The 20536-nt window shown below is 42.2% G+C and overlaps 1 protein-coding gene across 1 annotated transcript; it reads right to left on the bottom strand.

Annotated features, from left to right (window-relative positions):
* Window positions 1-6020: 6020 nt before the first annotated feature.
* PNLIP (pancreatic lipase) lies at window positions 6021-19225 on the bottom strand (the record flags this gene model as incomplete). The annotated part of the gene is made up of 12 exons (XM_081105372.1): window positions 6021-6102; window positions 8348-8512; window positions 9075-9183; window positions 10640-10769; window positions 12439-12557; window positions 13106-13225; window positions 13342-13461; window positions 14748-14859; window positions 15576-15710; window positions 16890-17012; window positions 17910-18064; window positions 19180-19225. The coding sequence occupies 12 exons, from the start codon at window positions 19223-19225 to the stop codon at window positions 6021-6023; spliced, it is 1416 nt and encodes a 471-aa protein (XP_080961498.1).
* Between the last annotated feature and the right edge of the window lie 1311 nt (window positions 19226-20536).

Genomic DNA, 20536 nt, shown 5'->3' with positions numbered 1-20536 from the left:
TGTGAGCCAAATGGGCCCCACTTTCTGATTTTCTCACTAAGTGGTATGCAAGTTCCAGTGAGGTCACCGCAGCAAACTGGAGGGCAGCATTTCCCACTGAGAAGAGATGGATGCGCCCCCACATAGGTGAATGTAAAGGGGAGTGCCTGATTAAGAAACACCTCCTCTCTCTGTCTCTCTGTCTCTGGCAGTCTAGTAATACCCAAAGACATGAGCTTTGGAGATACATTCAACAGCCCCACAATAGCCTCTGACCACAATTCCCCATTAATTACCTATCCCAGTTATCTACTGCGTTGTAATGAACCAACTCAAAACATAGTAGTTTAAAACAACAACAGCCTGGTCGGTGTGGCTCAATGGGTGAGCATCAACCTATAAATCAGGAAGGTACCATTCGATTCTTGGTCAGGGCACATGTCTGGGTTGCAGGCTTGATCCCCAGTGTAGGGCATGCAGGAGACAGCTGATCAATGATTCTCTCTGATCATTGAATTCTCTATCTCTCTCTCCCTCTCCCTTCCTCTCTGAAATCAATAAAAATATATATTTTTTAAAAACAATAGCAATTATTCTATTATCTCACTGTAATTTCTAAAAAATATATTTTTATTGATTTTTAGAGAGAGAGAAAGGAAGAGAGAAAAACATGGATGTGAGATCTGAACATTGATTTCCTGCCTCCTGCATGCTCCCCACTGGGGATTGAGCCTGCAACCCAGGCATGTGCCCCGACCAGGAATTGAACCTGCAACCTTTGGGTGCATAGGGCAATGCTCAACCAATTGAGCCACACCAGCCAGGTCCACTGTAATTTTGGGTTCAGGGGCCTCTAAAGCCCATGTCACCAGACACGGTCACATCTGCTGGGTTTCCCCAGGTCCTCTAAAGGTTACACACCCCATCTTGTAAGATCCAGCCTCTGTGAGGTCGTCATGAATTACCCACAGACATGCATCTGTGAGCAGCCTGGCCAGTTCACACAGCAGGCAGATAAGCCTTCTCGTGGCAAACACCATTGGTGCCCTCTACCTCCCCAAGTTAAATATGCCTCAGTGTCAAAGTTCACACTTCTCTAAAGTAACCAGAACACTGGGGGAGAGGAGGGGAGGGCAGTTAGAGAGGCTCCCCTGCTAAGAAAACAGAAAGGACTTCTCCCTGAATAACAAAGAAGAGTCAGCAACAGCTCTTAAGGCTTAGAGCATGCAGTCAAGCATTTCACACATGTTTCTGAATTTGAGTCTTACAGCAACCCCATGAAGTAGGTACCATTATTTGTCTCCCTTTGCATATGTGGAAATTGAGGCACAGAAAGATTAAACTGTCTCTAAAGTCACATAGACATGAGTGATGAGATGGGGTTTGAATCTAGTCTGTATAGAGCGAAGTAAGGAACTGTTGAATATTCAGAGCAAGTTATCAACAAGATCTGTTGAGTGTCAACCACGTAGAATAGGAAAATTAGTTACATAGAATAAGTTGAAATAGGAAATAAATGTCCTGCTGAACTGCCAGACTTGGGCCATCTGGTTGACCTAAGTGATGACGTATTTAAGCTTTGGCAGTCTGTTCAGGTGGTCTAAGAGGGGCTGGCGCGCTTTACACAGGCTGGGGACATCAGAGGCCTTTATGCTTTCCTTGGACACGCAGTGCTGGCCCCGGAGGAGATTCGGGCCTAGTGAGTAAATAGGTAAATGAGTCTGTAGGAGTTGTTACATGGCCCTGATGCCTCTCACACCTCTTCCTTCCTGCTTCCACTTTGCCCTTTACATATGGCAACATTGGCTTCCATCCAACATGCCTGGTCCTTTCCCACCTCGAGGCCTTTGCGCTGTTTCTATGGCCTGAAACTCTCTTCCCTAGACCTCCATTGGGCTGGCTCCATCTGGTTGTTCAACAACTGGCTTTAATATCACCTCTTCAGTGAGGCCATCTCTGACCACCCCTGCAGTTTCTCCACTGCCAGCCTCCCCACGTGACCCCAGCAACTTGTTTGCTTTTTTCTAGATTTCTCATTACAAAGTATAATTACCTATCCTATTTACCTGCTTATATATTTTCAGTCATTCTTTTCCCACCTAGAATGCAATTCCCTGAGGACAGAGACCTCATCTGTTTTGGCCACAGTTGGACCCCAGCTGCTGGCACCGTGCCTGGCACTGACGTGGTCAGGAGTTAATGCAAGAATGAATGTGCCATGAATGGAGTTCATGGGCATTTTCTCCTCCTTCTCAGTGAATTTCAGGGCAGAGAAAGATGAGAGGACACAGTTTTAAGAAGGGAGGGAAAAAAGAGATGTTATTCTTCAGAGAAGCAGGAAGAATATGAACATCTGACTAGATTTAGGAGAAATAATTATACGTGATCTGTCCCCTGTGCCTTTTTCACTTTTAGCTCACCTCACTGCCAAGTTCATCTGTGGGCTCCATGCCCAACCCAAGGGAAGGACCCTACCTGTGGGGGTTCAGTGGTTGAAACCACCATAAGAGCTGGTGTGTTTTCTATTGGTGAGAATTTGTTTGTTTCCAATATTTTACTATTAAAAACAATGCCTTGGTGAATATTCTTATACATGTGTCACTTTCCACATGGATGGTGTATCTGTGGGATAAACTCCTGAAGTTGAATTTCAGGGACAAAAGATCTGTTCATTTCACATGTTTCTATGGATGTTGGCTATTCTCCCCACCCTCACTCCCTGAAACAACAGTGAAGTACAGACCATGAGCTATTTAAACAGGGAAGTTTTTAGAGGAATGTTATGGGTCTATTGGTTGTAAGCAACAGAAATCTATTCTGGTTTGCTACATTTAAAAAAGGAGAGATTATTTGAACGAATATTGGGAAATCTCATGGAATCCATGAAATTATTGAACCGTGAGACCCAGGGAAGCCCAGGAAATGGGGCTATCCCGGAGGCCTCAGTTCTCCTCAGATCCCCGCAGCCTTGGACCTGATTCTGCTGCCGGGACCCTGGCTTTGTGCATCTCAGCTCAGAATTCTTAATTACCAGGTGACTGGCCTGGCCAGGTCAGGAGCTGTCCCTGAATTAGTTAGCAATGGGGAATGACTCTTATAGGGCAGGCAGGCTGAGGCCCACCCGTGTGCACCCACAGATGGAGCTAAAGTTGTGAACTGGGCAGCCACTACAAGAAGTGTGTGGCTCCACAGAAAGAAAATAACAATTTTAAATCAGCTTACTCCACTAAATTTGTACAAAAGTGCGCAGTTGGTAGCTCAGTGCTGGTGAGGAGGGGAATTCTTTAAAAGTATTGTGATTGTTACACCTTGAAATAATGAAGAGGTGATTCACATGAGTTAGCAAAAGTGAGTGATATTGAGAATATCATGCTAACTGAAGTAAGTTAGATGGGAAAAAACCAAGAACCATATGTTTTCACTTATATGTGGGATATAAAACTGCAAACAATAATTGAACAAAAACTCATAGACAGACAACGGTATGGTGGTTACCAGAGGGAAAGGGTGGTGGAGGGGAAGTAGAAGAGGCTAAAAAGGGTCAAATATATGGTGACAGGAGGAACTTGACTTCGGGTGGTGAACACATAATGCAATATGCAGATGATTGTACACTTGAAACCTATATAATTTTATTAACCAATGTCACCGCAATAAATTTAATAAAATTAAAAAAAATAAAAGAGTGAATGATGACTGTGGAGATTGGATTTCCTGACCAGAAAATCTGATCAGGACTATTGTGTTGTTTTAAGATAAGAAGAAGCAACTCTCCATTCATTGCCATTAGTTGTTTGACAAGAAGCATGTCTTCATGGATAAAGTCCAAGGTCAGCGAATCAAAAAGGTGCCCTCACTTCTGATGACAGCAGTGAGGAAAAGGCAGTGTAAGAACTTCAGAGACTGGGGCTTGGGCTAACCCATCACTGTAAAAACCCTTCCAACACCAGACTTATTTCTTCCCCACTCCCAGGCTTCCCAGGATGGAGAACCAGGTTAGAGATGGTGATAGGTGGATTGAGAAAATGGTCACAGTTCTCCACACTCTCCCTAAATATCCACACCCTCTGCAATGTGATCTTGCAGCTCCTTTCATCAACAACAGATGTTTATTTCCTTATGCCTTTGGCTAGATGGATGCCTTAATTTGGTCAGCAAATGTGATTGCAGTAACCACTTGGACCAGCTCAAAACCAGCTGACCTCCACGTATGTGAGAGACCCAGGCAAGATTAACAGCACTGCTGACTCAATGCACTGTGACCACAGACACGTGAGTGAATCCTGCCAAGACCAGAAGCAGCACCCAACTAACCCAGAGATTACTAACATATGCTTACTGTTTAATGCTACTGAGTTTGGTGGTGGTTTGTTATGCAGCAGTAGCTAACCAATACAGGAACCCAGCTCAGCCAGGCCTAGGATTAAGAGAGGGCAGCTGACATTGAACTCACTGTCACCATTCTTGGGCACACAGCACCAGTTCACCAGTAAGGGTGTATTCTTTCCTAACACCCACATTTCGTTAATATGCACTGTACTCTAATATACTGGCTCCTGTTTAAGTGCCCTGGGGGATATAATTGGACTAAGCCCCTAGCAAGACTGGGGCCTAATCTGCATCTTCTTTAGAGCCTCCTAGACCAAGTAATTCATTCCACACTGTTTGAGGCTTTCAAACAGTGTCAAAACACTGAAATATGTTGAATAAACTTATATCCCTCTCAGCTTTAGGAATTCGGGATTTGTATTCACACAAATCTATGGCTCTCTTTTGAAACTATGACTTCATTTCCACGGGAGAGCTGTATAGCTCGTAGAAGGTCACAAAGATATAGGTGAGGTCTCCGGCTGTCATCTGTTTGTCTACACATCCAGATGGAGCCAAACCACTGCTTTCCTACACCTGATCAGCTCTGTGTTTTACACTTTAATTTCAAGTTCAGAAGGTTCAGATACCTTGTCATTTCAATAGAGAACCTTCTTATGAATTCTGGGGGAAGAATAGGGTTGGCTCAAGCTGGGTTCTCAGAGCCCCTTAATTCCAAAGAAGTGTTTGTTCTGAGAAAGGTGTTCTCTAAATCTTTCTTACAACCTAGATACTCACCTGTATTCAACTGAACCAGGCACATACAACATGCAACCCCCTTAAGGAATTCACAAATAGGATATACAGGCAAGTAAACAAGCAACTAATATGGAGAGATAAGTGCTGAGATGGAGAAAGTCCTAGGTACAGTGGGAATGTAATGGGGTGGCCTATAATCCAGTCTTCAAGGGTGTGGGTAACGGAGGTGAAGAAGGTCTTCCTGGAAGAAGGGATGTCTACACAGACAGGAAGTTAGTCAGTAGGGGTTAAATAGACAGGAAGACATGGGAAAGGACATCCTAGGGAAAGGAAGAGTTTGCACAAAGGTGCAGCAGCATCTGAGATCAAGGCCCTTTTAGGGGATGTAGAGTTCTGGAAAGGGTGTGGTGAGAAATGATGCTGGAGTCATAGGTGAAAACCAGACCTCGAGGGCCCTTGCAAGGCTCACTACGGAATGTGGATTCTATCTTGGGGACCATTGGGAGGATCTTTGATTTGTACGTTAGAAAAATCAAAGAGGCTGCAGAGAAGAGAGAGTCTGAGGGAGCCCCACTGGGAACAGTTAGGAGAACTGGCAATCCCCAGTCCTCACCTCCTTATGTGCCATCGCTCCTGAGATGTCTGAGTAGGAGCAGATGGATAAAGCAGCAAAGGGGGGTAGCCACCAAGAGGGGGTCATTTTAGACCTGGACATCTGCCCTAAGTAATCAGACTGACATCAGTAATAGTAGGTAATGGACCATGTGTCAGTATCAACTAAACAATATTCCTCAGCTCAATGCCACATCATATGTAGCAAAATTCAACCGCCACTTGTGCTTCCTCAGACTAACTCCAAACTTTAGGTTTTAATCGCCGTATCCAAAAGTTTCATTGGAAAAATGAACTCATGATGACAAAGAAAGGACTGTATTGCTTCACCAACAGATTTTATTAGCAATAAGATTTAGTGGTCAGAAGTCAGCAGGCTCCCCACATGGGGTGAGAGTGAGCAGAACATCTTCCCTCACAGTTTCTAGGCTACAGAAAGTGTACCTGCGGAGAGAAAACAACGGTAAGTCAACTCCCTGTGGCCCGCAGTCGGCGTGTTAAGCAGGAGGCCATGCTTTGCTCTCCTCTCCAGCACACCCAGTGCTCGAGACCAGACATTGGCGGAGGGAAGACCTCTCTTCCGTATAAAGGACTGGATTCTCCTTTCCAGTTTTGTTTCAGGGCTGTGCAACAGTAGAGAGGAGGTGTTGCTGGACACCTCAAAGGGCAGGGAAGACTCAGTTGTTACATTCTAAAAACACCTACTAAACACTTGGCACATTGTCAACCAACACAACTGAGGAAGTGCAAGGTCAAGAGCATGACAAGAAATCAGCAAAAGAAAATATTCTGAGGTCCTGGTGTTCCATTGGCGAGGCCTTCCTACTTTAACTCAGTAACTGACCTGAAATGACTAATTGTGCTCATTAAGACTGAACAATACTTGGGATGCTTTGGGGCTAATTTTCTTTAATATATAAGCATAATTATAAATTTCCCGGTACGTACAAGTCCTCAGAAAATGCTCTTTTCTCTTCATCTTCATTTCCTTCCCTGTGGTCTAATGGCTGGCAACTCACAAATGGCAAATTAAAACTTAAAAACTAATATTGATAAGGGAATGAAGGGCACACAATAACTATATATGAATAAAGGTGAACTGAATTTATTTTATAGTAGTTAAGAATATGTTGGAGTCAAATTTCCTGCATATGAATTCTGGCACTAAGCCTTTATTTAATTATCTGTAAAATGGGGATAATAATAGTAACTACCTCCCATCTCCACGATCAAGAGAATAAGCATATCTACCATCTCCCAATTTTTCTTCTGCTCCTTTATAATCTTTCTTTCCCATCCTTTTTCATCTTCCCTCATCCCCAGGCAACCACTGATCTGCTGTCACTATGGACTCATTTGAATTGTATAGAATTTTACCAGGAGTTGAAATTAAAGATGTATGCACTCTTTTGTCTTTTCCAACTGGTTTATTTCCCTCAACCTGAAGGCCTTCCTTTAACATTTCTAATGTTGACCTGCTGGTGATAAATTCTTTTAGTTTTTGTATATCTGAAAAGTCTTTATTTCATCTTTATCTTTGAAAGATATTTTTGTGGGTATAGAATTCTAGGTTAACAGTTTTTTTTTTCCTTTCAGTACTTTAAGACAGTTGTCTCATTGTCTTCTCACTTGCATTTCCGATGAGAAATTTGCTGTAATTATTATCCTTATTTCTCTGTATGTAATGCATATTTTTCTTCTGGCTGCTTAAAGATTTTTCTCTTTATGACTAGTTTTGAGCAATTTGATCTTGATGTGTGTTGGTTAGTTTTCTTCATGTTTCTTGTTATATCACTGAGACCTAATGGTTTATAGTTTCACCAAGTCTGAAAATTTATTCAAATATATATTTTTATCTGAAACAATTGTAAGGGTCTACCTTATTTGTTTCTTATCTCTCGGGGGTCACTTTCCTTTGTTGCCTAATGTTCAATGTCTAGAAACTGTTATTTTATATATTTTTATCTGAATTTTTGGTTGTTTTCCAGTTGGGAAGGTGTATCCAGTTGCTGTTATTCCATCTTTGCCAGAAGCAAAAGCCCTCTCATTGGGCTTTTATGAGGACCGGGGACCATGATGACAAAAGAAGCATAACACTGTGCCTCAGAATTTGGCTTTATATTCAAATCACTGGGCTATTATTGGTTTTGTGCTGACCACCAACATCATCAGCTCGCTTTTTCTGGTGTTTCCCTCTGCTAAATATCTTTTGGTTCACACACACTTTAGTCTTGGTTAGAACCAAAGGCTGACCCTTGTCTTCAGTAAGAGGGTTAATGATCCAGAATAGCCTATTTGTATTCCTTGACAAGTTAAATATTTTTCTGATCATTTAAGTGGCAATTGGGTGAACCCAGAACATTTGGGGAAGATACACATGTTAAGCACACACACAGCACAAGGCATAGTAGCTGAATAACATCAAGTTTCTCACCTTAAATCATGAAACCAGATTTTCATGCTAACACCGCTTGTGTTAGATAACACAACACTCATCTACAAATTTATCAAAGTTGTTTCCCTAAAGTTCTGCTCTTTATCCTAAAGAAACAAGACGTACGAGGAAGCAGGTGTGGGTGGGATGTAGGAGAACCATCACAAGAGATTTAACTTAAAATCAACTTCCAGTGGGAAGAGAACTATAAATCTGATTCAATACTTCAAATCTCTTTGGATTTTTATTACTTACAGTTTCCCATCATTTCTTTGCACCATGATCCGGGATGCTCCCACTTTGGGTAGAGTTGGGTTGATCACATTGTTATACCAAATAAATTTAACATTCTTCAAATCTCCAACATCCACATCTGAGTCAAATTCATTGGTATGAATACTGAATGGTCGGAGAATGCCCCTTGGAAATTAAATAGTAAAAACATACATGAATTTACATACATATACATAAATAGATGTATTTCTAAAACCAGCTCGCATCTCTAGTACAATAACTGAGGGTACATTTGTCATTTGAATGTATTAAATAAATGCAGACATGTAGGCTCAGTGTTAGCTTGTCTGCCATTAATAACTCATATTACTTTAAAGTCATTCTTACTACTAATAAAACTTCAAATATGATTTAGTCACTAATCCTCTCACAATGTAATAAATGATGGCATCATTATATCATCTTTCCCCAGTTGTTTTGTGGACAGAATTATTCTTTACTGATTATAAATCAGATGCCACTCATCCCAGTAAACATCAGGGGTTTTCTCAGGAAATAGCAGAGAGAAAAATTAGAAACAAAATTCTGAAATGTGTGAAGGTGCAAGGGTGAAATCACCTCTTCCTTTTGATGATGGGTGGCAGTAGCTTATGCTCATTAGTAATAGATCAACTCTTATGTCCAGAACATACATTGAATGCGCGAGGTATTCCAGCACTTATGAAACTTAGAGTTGTATTTCACTCACTTGAAAACTTCGTACTGCTTAGAGTTTCCTCTGTCGCCAAACAAAGAAACTAGCACGTGTCCTCTGACCTTCTTTCCAGACAGAATAACAGTTACACTATACCTCCAACCTGTATGGGGCGGGGGGAGGGGGCAGAATGCAACAGGTCAGCTTGCAGAGAAGACACTGAAAACAGGCTACGTTGAATTCACTGCTGCTGCACCCTGAGTAACTTATATAGGGTGTCCCAAACTTCACACAAGATTTGAATTTTGCGTGAACATTAACAACAACAACAAAAAAATAAAAGCCTAATTTTACTTGGTTTATTGAATCAGATTCTAATATCTGTTGCCCTTTGATTTCAATTCCTTCAATTTGATAAGCATTACCAAGTACCAATTATGGCCCAGGAGCAGGGACAATGACGACCAATGAAGACCATGGTTTGCGTATGTTCCAGCAAAGCTGTGGAGGCCATTTACCTGATGTGCTATTCCATACATAACCCTATACTGTATACTTTATTAATCAATAAAAAATTTACAATTTTTAATTATAAACCTGTGTTTTCTATCAAAATTACTTCTTGTGTGAGTTTTGGGACACCCTATACATGTGTTGGTAGTTCTCCGAGCCACAGACATTCCTTTATCTAACCGTTCAGAGGACAGGCACTGGGGGAGGGGAGGAGCATGCCCTCTTTCCAAAGTCAATAGACTTCAAGACAAGGGAAAAGGTAAATCTTTTGCTTTCAATTTCTTTAACCTGACAATGTATTCTTAAATGTTAAAAGAACTTTATGTTAAAACATAGTAGAAAATATGACATTTTCATCAGTTTGCTTCAGTTTTATAGTAGCGTTATCATTTTCTTTGGTCTAAAGAGTGTACATTTATTTTAAAAATTCTACAATTCAACTTTCCATTGCCATTGAAAATGTATTAATTTGTGGTAACCAATTTATGGTACTACTCAATTGTAAACTATCGGTTTTTACCATTTTGAACTAGCCTGGGCTATTGGCGGGGCGGGGGGTGGGGGCTGGGAGTGGGGAGTGGATAACATTTGGCGTTAGTTTTTACAATGCAGCTAGTTTGATTCCTAACCAAATAGTGTTCTTCCTTTGTTAGTTAGAAGAGGAAGTTGGAGTCTGTCCCCACACTTGCCCATCCACACATCCTCCAAGTCCCAGCACCCGCAGAGTCTGCAACCCTAAATATAAATATCTCTTGAATCTGCTCATTCCTTTCGATTCCCACAACCTTGCCATCTCTTGCCTGGATTACTTTTCTCTTTGTACGAAACCTCTGAATTTTGCTCAGTGAAACTTTTGACTGAATGTGAAGGTCTCGGGCAGAAGCAGCCTCCAGGATCAAATAGGAAGAATTTTTTGTTTCATTTATAGTTCAGCCCCCAAACTCTGTACTACTACCCAAATTAGCTGAGCACAGCATTTGATTATTTTTCCATGTTGGGGAGGGGAGTTTAAAACTTCTGTACAGAAAAGCAATTTCGCGCATTTTCACTGGGCGTGATAAAATACATAACACGAAGAGTTTAAGGCAAATCAAGTAGAGACTTACGGGGGAAATAGCTGGCGTCACCCGTGTTTAGATAAAATGTCTGGCCTACTCCCTTAGTTTTCTCAGCATATCTGTCAGCATAATGTCCCATCTGTGGGCAGCCTCCAGTTGGACAGGGGAAGCACTTGTTCTGGGGAAATAAACAAGTGATGGATGAGGATGCTCTTATAATAGTGTGTCAGCTTTGACCCATGTGTTGTTACAATTCGAATATTCTAAAACCAATTCTGTTCTGCTGGTAAAAAGGAACTTTAATAGTGTCTCAGCAGAGGTTAAAAATGCATCTCATTATTTACAACGACGAGTCAGCAACTTCACTGTTAAGTAACACAATACTAACAAAATTACAGAAACCACACAAAAGAGAATTTATGCCTATATTTACATATAGATATTTTAATATTTTTCCTCTTGCTCCCATGGCCCCAACACATCCATCTGCCTACAGGTGGTTAGAATTTATTTTAGAAAGTCTGCAAGGGACAGAGCAAGAGGTGATAATTAGCGTTTGGTCCCCAAAATAGGACCCAGTAGGAGGACAATGGCTCAAAAGTCGGGTTTTCCTCAATTCCTTTAGCTCCCACTTAGCATATAAAAGTGTAAAGAATCCAGATCTCACAATGGACATAGACACCATGGGGGTGAGGGCATGAGTGGGGGAGTTGGGGGAAAATAGGGGGATAAGGACACATATGTAATACCTTAATCAAAAGAGAGAGAGAGAAAAAAGAATTCAGATCTCAGAATTCTCTCGGGCGGAGAGAAATGCCCCAGTTGGTTGTAAAAGCTTAGCCATAAGGTTGGCGTCTAGAAAAGATGGATATCATATAGGAACTGTGGGCCAAGGAATTCTGGGAAGAAAAGAGAGAAAGGAAGGAACAGAGTGGGAAGGAGAAATAGAAATTCCCACTATAGGAAGGCAAGGCTGCTCCATCCTGGATCAATGGACCAGACGGGGACTGGGCCGAGTACAGGGTCTGCATCCAGCAGATGCGAAGGGGGCACTGAGCCAGCCAGGAGGAATGGCCAAAGCTCTCTGAGGGCATTGCCTGAGCCAGAAGAGTGGATGTCCCCAGAATTCACCAGCAGACATTTGCCATGGGCCCATCAATAGGGAGGACCCCCAAGTTCTCCCTCTGCCCAACACATGCTGACCATCACCACCAGCATGATCACCTGGCCACTGGCAGCTTGGAGAGAAAGGCTGAGAGATCTGCAAGACTGAGGCTATCCTACAGAAAAAGCCTAATTTGCTAAGTGTCAGGCCATTCAACCGCTCAACCAGTCCCTATGATGCGCACTGACCACCAGGGGGCAGACGCTCCGACCTGTAGGTTAGCTTGCTGCTGGGATCTGGCAGAGGCAGCCAAGGCTGCGAGGACTGAGCCCCTTGCACGAATTTCATGCATCGGGCCTCTAGTTATTACACAGTTTTATAAAGTCAGCATTTAAGACAAGGTTACCATGTTTATCAGCATCCTGTAGCCACACACCCAGATTTCCATAGACTATTTTTTTTAACCTAGAATTATTTCCAAAACAAGATTGAGTGTTTATCTGACACGGGCAGAAGCGAGAGAGCAAGGCAGACGAGACATTTCCGTAGACAAGCCCATTTCTTGAAAGTTCTCCAGTACCTTAAAGTTCACCATTAAAAGCAATCTGTAGAACTAAAGGGTGAGGTAATGTGGCAGTCATAGAGTGACATCCAGTGAATGCGTGTCATGGACAGTGAACAACAGCAGCCACAATAAATGATGCTCACAAAATCCCTTAGGGCCCAGGTGGAGTCTACTCACTGCAGTGAAAGAGCTGTAAGAGGCACAGGGGAAGCCAGTGAAACCATCAGGGTGGAGGATGCTGTCGGAGTAATACTTGTAGCTTCTCAGGTGATTACAGGCAACAAAGTCACGAGAGCCTTTGAAATCAGACATGATTCCACATCAGTGACAGATTTTATCCTTGCAAGTTAATGTCATGATCAGAATGGAGTTAAGTTGTTCAATAGGTTTCTCTAATTAGTGTGAACTCATGGTGGTCACAGGACAAAAACATTTATGAACCGTATTTATGATTTGTAATGAAATCAGAAGTTAAGTACTGTTCAAGATGCTAATAGTTAGCCCATAGCTAATGAAAAATAGCAATTTTTGCAACTAGAAAAGTTGCTTTTTAAAAAAAATGGAAAAATAACTTTAGAAGGAAAAGATTGGTCCATATTGATACTTAGCAATGCATTTCCTGAATTTGACTCTTGGAAAGTTGACTACAAATACATTTTCTTTCTTACAGTCTCTTCTCATGCCACTTCCCCCAATGAAAACCCCATATCTTGGGGATACAATTAAAAGTCCTTGGTTATAGAAAATGTGAGTCCTGTACAATGTCACAATATTCAGCAAGTTTAGCAAAACAAAACACAAATCCTCCCCCAAGAAAAACCTGCCATGCACACAATGGTTTTACCTTCCCAGATCCCATCAATGTCAACAATCTGAGAGAGAATGTTCTTCTGACATCCGGGCATGTCTTTTCCTCCATTCGGAAAGAAATCCATGTGTCCCGCAGTTTGGCTCATTCCAAATCCTGAGGAATTTCAAAATATGAGGAAGATGATGTTATTGTGTGAACTGAAAACCCTCTAAAACACACTAACGTACAGACTCAGAAACCATTCTAGGAAGACCAGTGGAGGAACTCACCCATGTTGGGGATGATGGGGGCAGCGTCTGTGTGAATCACATCCACAAACTGAGCATCGCTGGGGTCCAGTCGGACTAATTCAGGTGTCCCCTCAAAGCAAGGTTCAGCAGGGTCCAAACCTAAAGAAGCAGGATGTGTGACATCAGTATCTATCAGCGCACCTGCGCATTCACCTGTGTTCATTCGTTACAGACCTGAGTGCAAGCATTGGCGGTCATTACGAGTTAGGCACGAAAGAGTTAAGCTAGTTCTTTCCTGCCTCACCATTTCTTGAAGGCAAATCTGTGTCTCATTTACTATTCACATTAAAGTGAATTTTCCTCAAACCATAGGATTTTGCTTCACTTATGAATACTTAAGTCACGAAGACAATCCCCATCACTGTTCTTTTTCATTTTATTTCTACATTAAATTTATTGGGGTGACTGCGGGCTAATAACCTTAATCACTAGCAGAAGTTATAAGGGAAAAGCCACACTCTGGGAAACACTGGTCTCTAAAAGTTGCTGAAGGCTAAGCCAGGCCCCACTGTACCCTAGCCTCCCATGAGGGCCCCAGGACCACAGCTTTGCACAGCGCCCGGCTGACTAGGCTCTTGTACACGTTTACAGACTATGGGAAAGAATTATTAAAGCATGTCCAGCAAATTAACGATAGACATTCCAGCTGTATCCACCACGCCAAGCGTAACCAACTTCCCCAAAGTACTAAGAAGAAACTGGGGGAGGGGGGGTGGGGGAGGGCAGAAGAGGGCAGTGGCTGCTTCTAGAAAGAGTCAGCTCTCAGATGCAGGATAACAAAGTCTTTCTTATAAACATACAGGTTTGTTGTAGGACCTGGGTATTCAACATGGGACCCCATTGGCCAGATGCAAGGAGCCTGAGATTTGTAAAATCATATCGTTTAATTAGCATCATGCAGAACTGGTAGCCCAGGGCCACGGGACCACCTGCCCCCCACTCAGCTCTTGGGTTGTGGTTGATGACAATTGGGCTCATTATCAATTGCTATTGAAGCAGAATAGAATTCGTGATACATTTTTGAGCTCTTTGGGTTTAATTCTATTTATTATTTAATCTATAACTTATGCTGTTTATCCTATTCCTGAAAGTTTTCCTTTGTGAATGCTTAAAAAAGGGAAAATAGATATGAATAAGACCTCTACATGCTTTTAATTCACATTTTAGTCCCATGCAATATTTACATGTTAAACAGAACTCTGTAAGCTGAAGACCAGAGTCATAAAAATCCACAAGGGCTCAGCAGACATTGATCATGTGGCTCAATTCAGAAAATATGAAAACCTGTCTCCTACTTTGGTAAAAAAACACCACGTTTCCATCCTTTCAGACACCATGTGGGCTACATGTCGTCTAATCGTGTAGTGTTTACTGTTTTGACCAACCTGTGATGCGTCCAACCGTCCCATTGGTCCTCCTTCCCGCCTCGCCGGCCGCGTGGGAACCCAGGCTGTGGCCAATGATGTGGACATCGGAAGGCGAGTACCCAAATGCTGACTGTTGGAAAGAAAATGTCGTCAGAATGTTCGCAAATTCAGAATGTGGAATTCAAGATAAATACAGAAGGGGAGCCTCTGAAAACCGGAGATTTAAGAAGACACCCTTCAAAGCAATTAATTTTGAGGTATATATATTTAAATATAATAAAAAATGGTGATGGGCTTAACATTTAAACAGGTAGAAGTAGGGCTCTCTTTTGTTGTTTTCCGACATACAGAGACCTTTTAATGGACACGAGGAATGGTTACCCAGTCAGTAAAGTACGTATTTGGATCAGAAAATAATAATGAAAGCAATTATTTAGGCACGTTCAAGTATAACATCTTCTTTGTTTTTAGTTAACAACTCAGGTTAGCTTGTTATCACTGTGCTTCTCTTAAAATTTTTTTAAAAACTAGTTTACTCTTGAGGCTGACATTACCATGTCAACTTGGTTTAATAACTGGTACAATTAAGAGAAATACTGGGGGAATTCAGTAGAAACAGTCTACCTGGTTGCTTGAATAATATCACATTTTAAAAAAACTAGTTGATTGACCCCAGTAGGCATATTGATGCAGCCCAATCTGGACTTCTTTTTTTTTTTTCAACCAAGGTGAAAGCCAGCCTCAGTAAAGAAATGTCTCTAGCAATGATCACACCTACAGCACTTATGTTGTCCTGTGGAAGGGAATCCAGAGAGGCCACGTGCGTGGGTTTTACACACAAGTTACCTGAAGGACTTCCACAAAGTAGGCCACCTCTGCCCCCACAATCCGGATGTTCTGTGAGGCCTGTGTGTAGCCCGTTCTGGAGCCACTTTTCCAATCCACGCAAATGCAGTTCACGCTTTCCACCTGAAACATGTTCTGGTGGGAGAGACACAATACATGGGTAAGCGATTCAGAATCTTTATCACTTTCCAGTGAATACCTGTGAGGACTAGGATTTACAATACCATGCTTGCTGATAACCCCAAAGCAATGAGCATAACGGACTTCTAGTTATGGATATAGATTCCCTTTTAAAGTTTAACATTGACTCCAAACTGGAGCGTTGGCCATAATCGGAACTGGATTCTTGGGATTTCTACTGCAACAGTTGCATAGACAACTGATTCAGGGAAAAATATATAAACTGTGGTACAGTGGGTTGTGTCATTAGAGCTTCATGATGTCATAAGATTACATCGTTCTTTACCAGAACACACTGCAGGACATTGCCTTTCTTGTTCGCTGCTGTATCTTCAGTGCCCTGAAAGTTCCTGGCACATGTAGGTGCTCAATAAATACTTATTGAATGAATGAAAGTATGAATGAATGAATGAAAGGCCATGTTAGGATCCCCTTAAATATTAACTATGTTGAAGGTAAATGAGTAAGCTTTTCCACAATGGAAGAACTAACCAGAGTTTTTAGACAAATGCATTCTCTTGTATAATGTTCCTTGAGCAGTTACCTAGCCATTCCTAGGCAATTTTGTTCTATTTGATTTTCTGACTTTTTTTAACCTTTCATTTTCACAGGGCACACAGCCAAAGACAAATGAAAGAAGATAGGATCACAATACGTGGCAACAACAGAAGCTAGAGACGAAAAGCTACCAGTACACAGTTTTCCTAGATATTGCCACCATAGGAGGTCACAGAGCAGCAAGGGAAATTCATTCTTTTGGGCTTACTAAGTAATATTAGCTCCTCACCTAGCAATGAAAACCTACTGAGAACACTTAAACCTATGGACAATGCAACTCCTGTTGTATCAGTACGGCAACATGTGTTGCTAAGTTTTGAAATATCTTTCTATTCTTTATTGGATAGCTGCTACCCAAAGCCTCCAAATGCCCGCCAATCTTGCCACCCTGACAGTGCCAGGCCCTCTGCACCGCCTCCACCTCCTGGACCTCCCCTGGACACCCAGGCCAGCAGCACCAGAGGCCCCTCCAGTGTCACGATGGCCAGCGTTTGTCCTGATTGGCTGGGGCTGTGCCTTCCCCGTGGTCGATGATCACGCCGAACAATCTTCCCTGCAGAGAGGACCCCGTCTCACCTTGCACATATTGGCCAGCCAGCCTTCTTCCCCCTTGTCTATGAATCCGTGAATAATGAAACGGGTTTTCCTATCCGTTTTGAAATTGGAGGCCTCGATAGTTGATGGCTCTGCACGGATTTCCTGTTTGGGGAGAAAAGTGTTTAATGTCAAGTCTCTCACAGACTCCGGCGGAACTGTTTGAAGGAAAGGGAGGCGGTAGGAGAAGACTGCCCGGGCGTGGGAGCCTGTGAGTGATGGTTCTCCCATTTCAACCAAGCTGTCTGCAACCAGCACCAAGTCGCTGCTTCCCAAGTCACAACATTTTTTCAGTTGTTCAACCTGGGATACGTCTGCTAACATAATGGTGGTAGAGGTCTCACCTCCGTGCACTGAAAGGGTTTGTGTGTGTCTGGATTTTATATATGTGCAATATGTTGGAAGAACCTGGCTGGTGTGGTTCAGTTGGTTGGAGCATCGTCCCATGAACCGAAAGGTTGCCGGTTCAATTCCTGGTCAAAGCACATATGTGGGCTGGGGCTTCGATTCTCTCTCTCTCTCTCTCTCTCTCTCTCTCTCTCTCTCTCTCTCTCTCTCCTTCCCTCCCTCCCTCCCTCCCTCCCTTCCCTCCCTAAGCATGACCTTGGGTGAAAATTAAAAAAATATGTTGGAAGAGTATATATATATGATCCTCAAAAATGTATACACACATTTTAAATAATTATAAAGGCCGTGTTTATTAAAATACATTTCATTTTCAAAATTGAGCGTTCAGCTGTTAAAGTATGTACACATTTTTGGGGACACCTGTATGTCCATATTTAAATGATTTATTAAATGGTACCATAGAGGTAGGATGAGAACAATGTCAAGTTACTGAACCTTCTATAAACAAAGTTACATAAAATAATACTGAAGCTCACAAAAATCTGCAAAGATGTACATTCCACTGACGTATTCCCCTTTAGAAGACTTAAAACTCAGTGTCCTTATCACATACAGCAGATGGGACTGAGCTCTGAAAGCAACGAGCACTCATACCTGAAAGGAGTTGGGGTTCTCATTGGTGTACAGGAGGAAGCGGGTGTTGACCTCTTGGGGGCCCCAGGGCAATATTTTGAGGGGTCTTTCCACAATCCCTGCCCAGGGGGCTTCATCGCTGAAGCAGCCAAGTCTTTGGAAGCAGATTTCTTTCCCTGCAATCACCCAGAAGGGTTTCAAGGATATTAGTTTAACCAGAATGTTCTTTTTTAATGGTCTCTATGGCAAAGTATGAGTTAAATTCTATTTTGTGGCTCATTGTCTTCCTCCTCATCCCCAAGCATTTTGCTATCTACACAGTCACAAAACAGTGTCAATAGACAACACCCAAGCTAAACACAGGGGCTGCTAGCCATCTCTACCATGTGGGACCACGTACCCCCTTCATCTCTCTGTGCAGTGCTGTGTGGGGTCCCGTTTAGCCACTCAACTCAGACGTCTTTCTCAAGCCATTGGTGCCCCTAGGCCTAAGTAGAGGGGGTGAGGCTCTCAACTCCTTGTAGCCATCTTCTGGCTTTGGGCTTTGGGTAGAGAGCTCATTTCCTGCAAAGGCCCAAACCTGATATCTGTGAGTGGCTGAGTATTTAGGTCCCTGACTCCTGTTAAAGGGGCATCCTGGATTCCATCATGAAGAAGCTCATCACAAACATCAAACAGAAAATTCATGGTTTGACTCAACTCTAGGCTTAAATATTACCCCAAAGAACAACACAAAGGAAGGGTTTTGGAGGAGGAGAAAGCCTAGATTCACAGTAGGAGTAGGAGTTGTAGCTTGTGGGGGCTGCATTCTCAAAGTAGTACCATAGGCCAGGTGCTGGGCACGATGGTTTACGTGACTTACGTGACCCAAGTCTCACAGTGATCCTATGAGAAGAGTGGTAGTATATGCCCATTTCACAGATGACGATAGTGAGGCTCAGAGAGGTTAAGAGTTTTGCTCAGGGAAATACACTTGTGGCTGCTGGAACCAGGGTTTAAACCCCCCATGACCCCAAGCTAGGGTTGCTGGATTTAGCCACTAAAAAGACAAGTTAGAGTATCAGATAAAAAATGAATATTTTTTTTAGAGAGAACGATCACATATTTGTTGTTTATCGGAAATTCAAATTTAACTGGGCACCTGAGCTTTCATCTGGCAACCTCCCTCCGGCTGCCTGTGCTCTTGACCATGCACCTTTCTTGCTCTATTCCTTGTCCCCATTGTGGCTTGAATTCAGCTATCATAGCCCTTCCTGAAAGGACTGAACACTATATAAATCTATTGACTTACCTACTACTGTTCCCAGCAGCAGCGAAAGTGTCCAGATTGGAAGCATCTAAACAAAGTTAAAATTTTGAGTGAATTGGGCTCAGTTAGTTTTCAAAAGATTGGCATAATTCAAGTCCAGTTAGACCTTTGGGGGGAAGAGGGGAGATAGGGAAATACTAATCAATTAGGCTTGGAAAACATGCTCCCGACTCACCGTGGCAGTTCCGTCAGGCCCCGCGCACAACCAGATAGCACCTAAAGGTCCTTTTATAGACAAGCCTTATCTTTTTGAGCGGTTCCAAGGATGCATTTCTGGTTTTAATCATAAATAAACCAAAATTGATAGAGTAGGTAAAGTTTTCCACAGTACTTGTGGGAAGATGGGAAAAGGTTAGTTATGAGCAATTCTCTCCCAGCCTGATTATATGCTCAGAATCACCATAACTTCCTGATGGTCAAGGCTCCAGCCTGCCTCTTTTTAAATGTACAATCTCTGTGCAGGGATGTGGGTATGTGTGAAACTAAATTGTGTTCACAGATTTGATAGCAACGGTCTTGAAAACAAATACTAAATGCTTACTAGCTCAGGCAGTTTTTGTTTAACCTTGCCTTCCCCTCAAAAACAGTGAAATAGAGGCAATTCTTCAAGAGAGTTCATTCCTCTTAGGAAAGCACTTGATATTTTAATTTAATAGTCCATAGAACTAGCTTATTTCTCAATGATAACATGGGGAAGAGAATAAATGAGCTGACAAAAGGAATTGAAGATACTTCTAAGAGCACAGAGGTGAAATCAGTGACCCCACCATCGAATGAAATTATGAATGAGAGAGAAAAATCAAATTCAACTCGGAAAAAATGGTTTGGAAAAAATAATCTGAAAGAGAAGTATTGGATGGAAAAGAACTGGGATATTTTCAGTGGGTGATAGATTGCTTAAAATAAATTTTAAACAGATGGTGATGGGATACCATAATTTTAAGAGATTGGTACCATTCAGTGTGACAGCATCAGCGATACAGACTGAGTCCTTTGAAGTCTCCACATTTGTAGGTCAAAAATGGTCCAATAATTCAGTTCCCTGACAAAGTTTACAGGTACAGGGGAAAAAGCAATAGAATTATTTGTCTATGAAGAAAGTTGGGCAAGGGAAATGTTAAAATCAGGATGGAAGGCACAAGAAAGAATTCCATGGGTAGTACATACCAGACCCTTAACATAACCCTGTTGAATGAATGAACAAACAAATGAGGGAATGAGAATAAAAAAACAACTTATTGCTACATTGCTACAGTATGAACTGCCTATACAATCTTACAGTAAAGAACTGTGATTTTCTGAAGCCCTTTCTCCTCAAAACAAGCAAGCAAGCAAACAA

The sequence above is a fragment of the Myotis nattereri genome (assembly GCF_964212035.1).
Source record: "Myotis nattereri genome assembly, chromosome: 13".
Lineage (NCBI taxonomy): Eukaryota > Metazoa > Chordata > Mammalia > Chiroptera > Vespertilionidae > Myotis > Myotis nattereri.
Note: the sequence above shows the minus strand (reverse complement) of the source record. Positions and strands in the feature narration are given on the sequence as shown.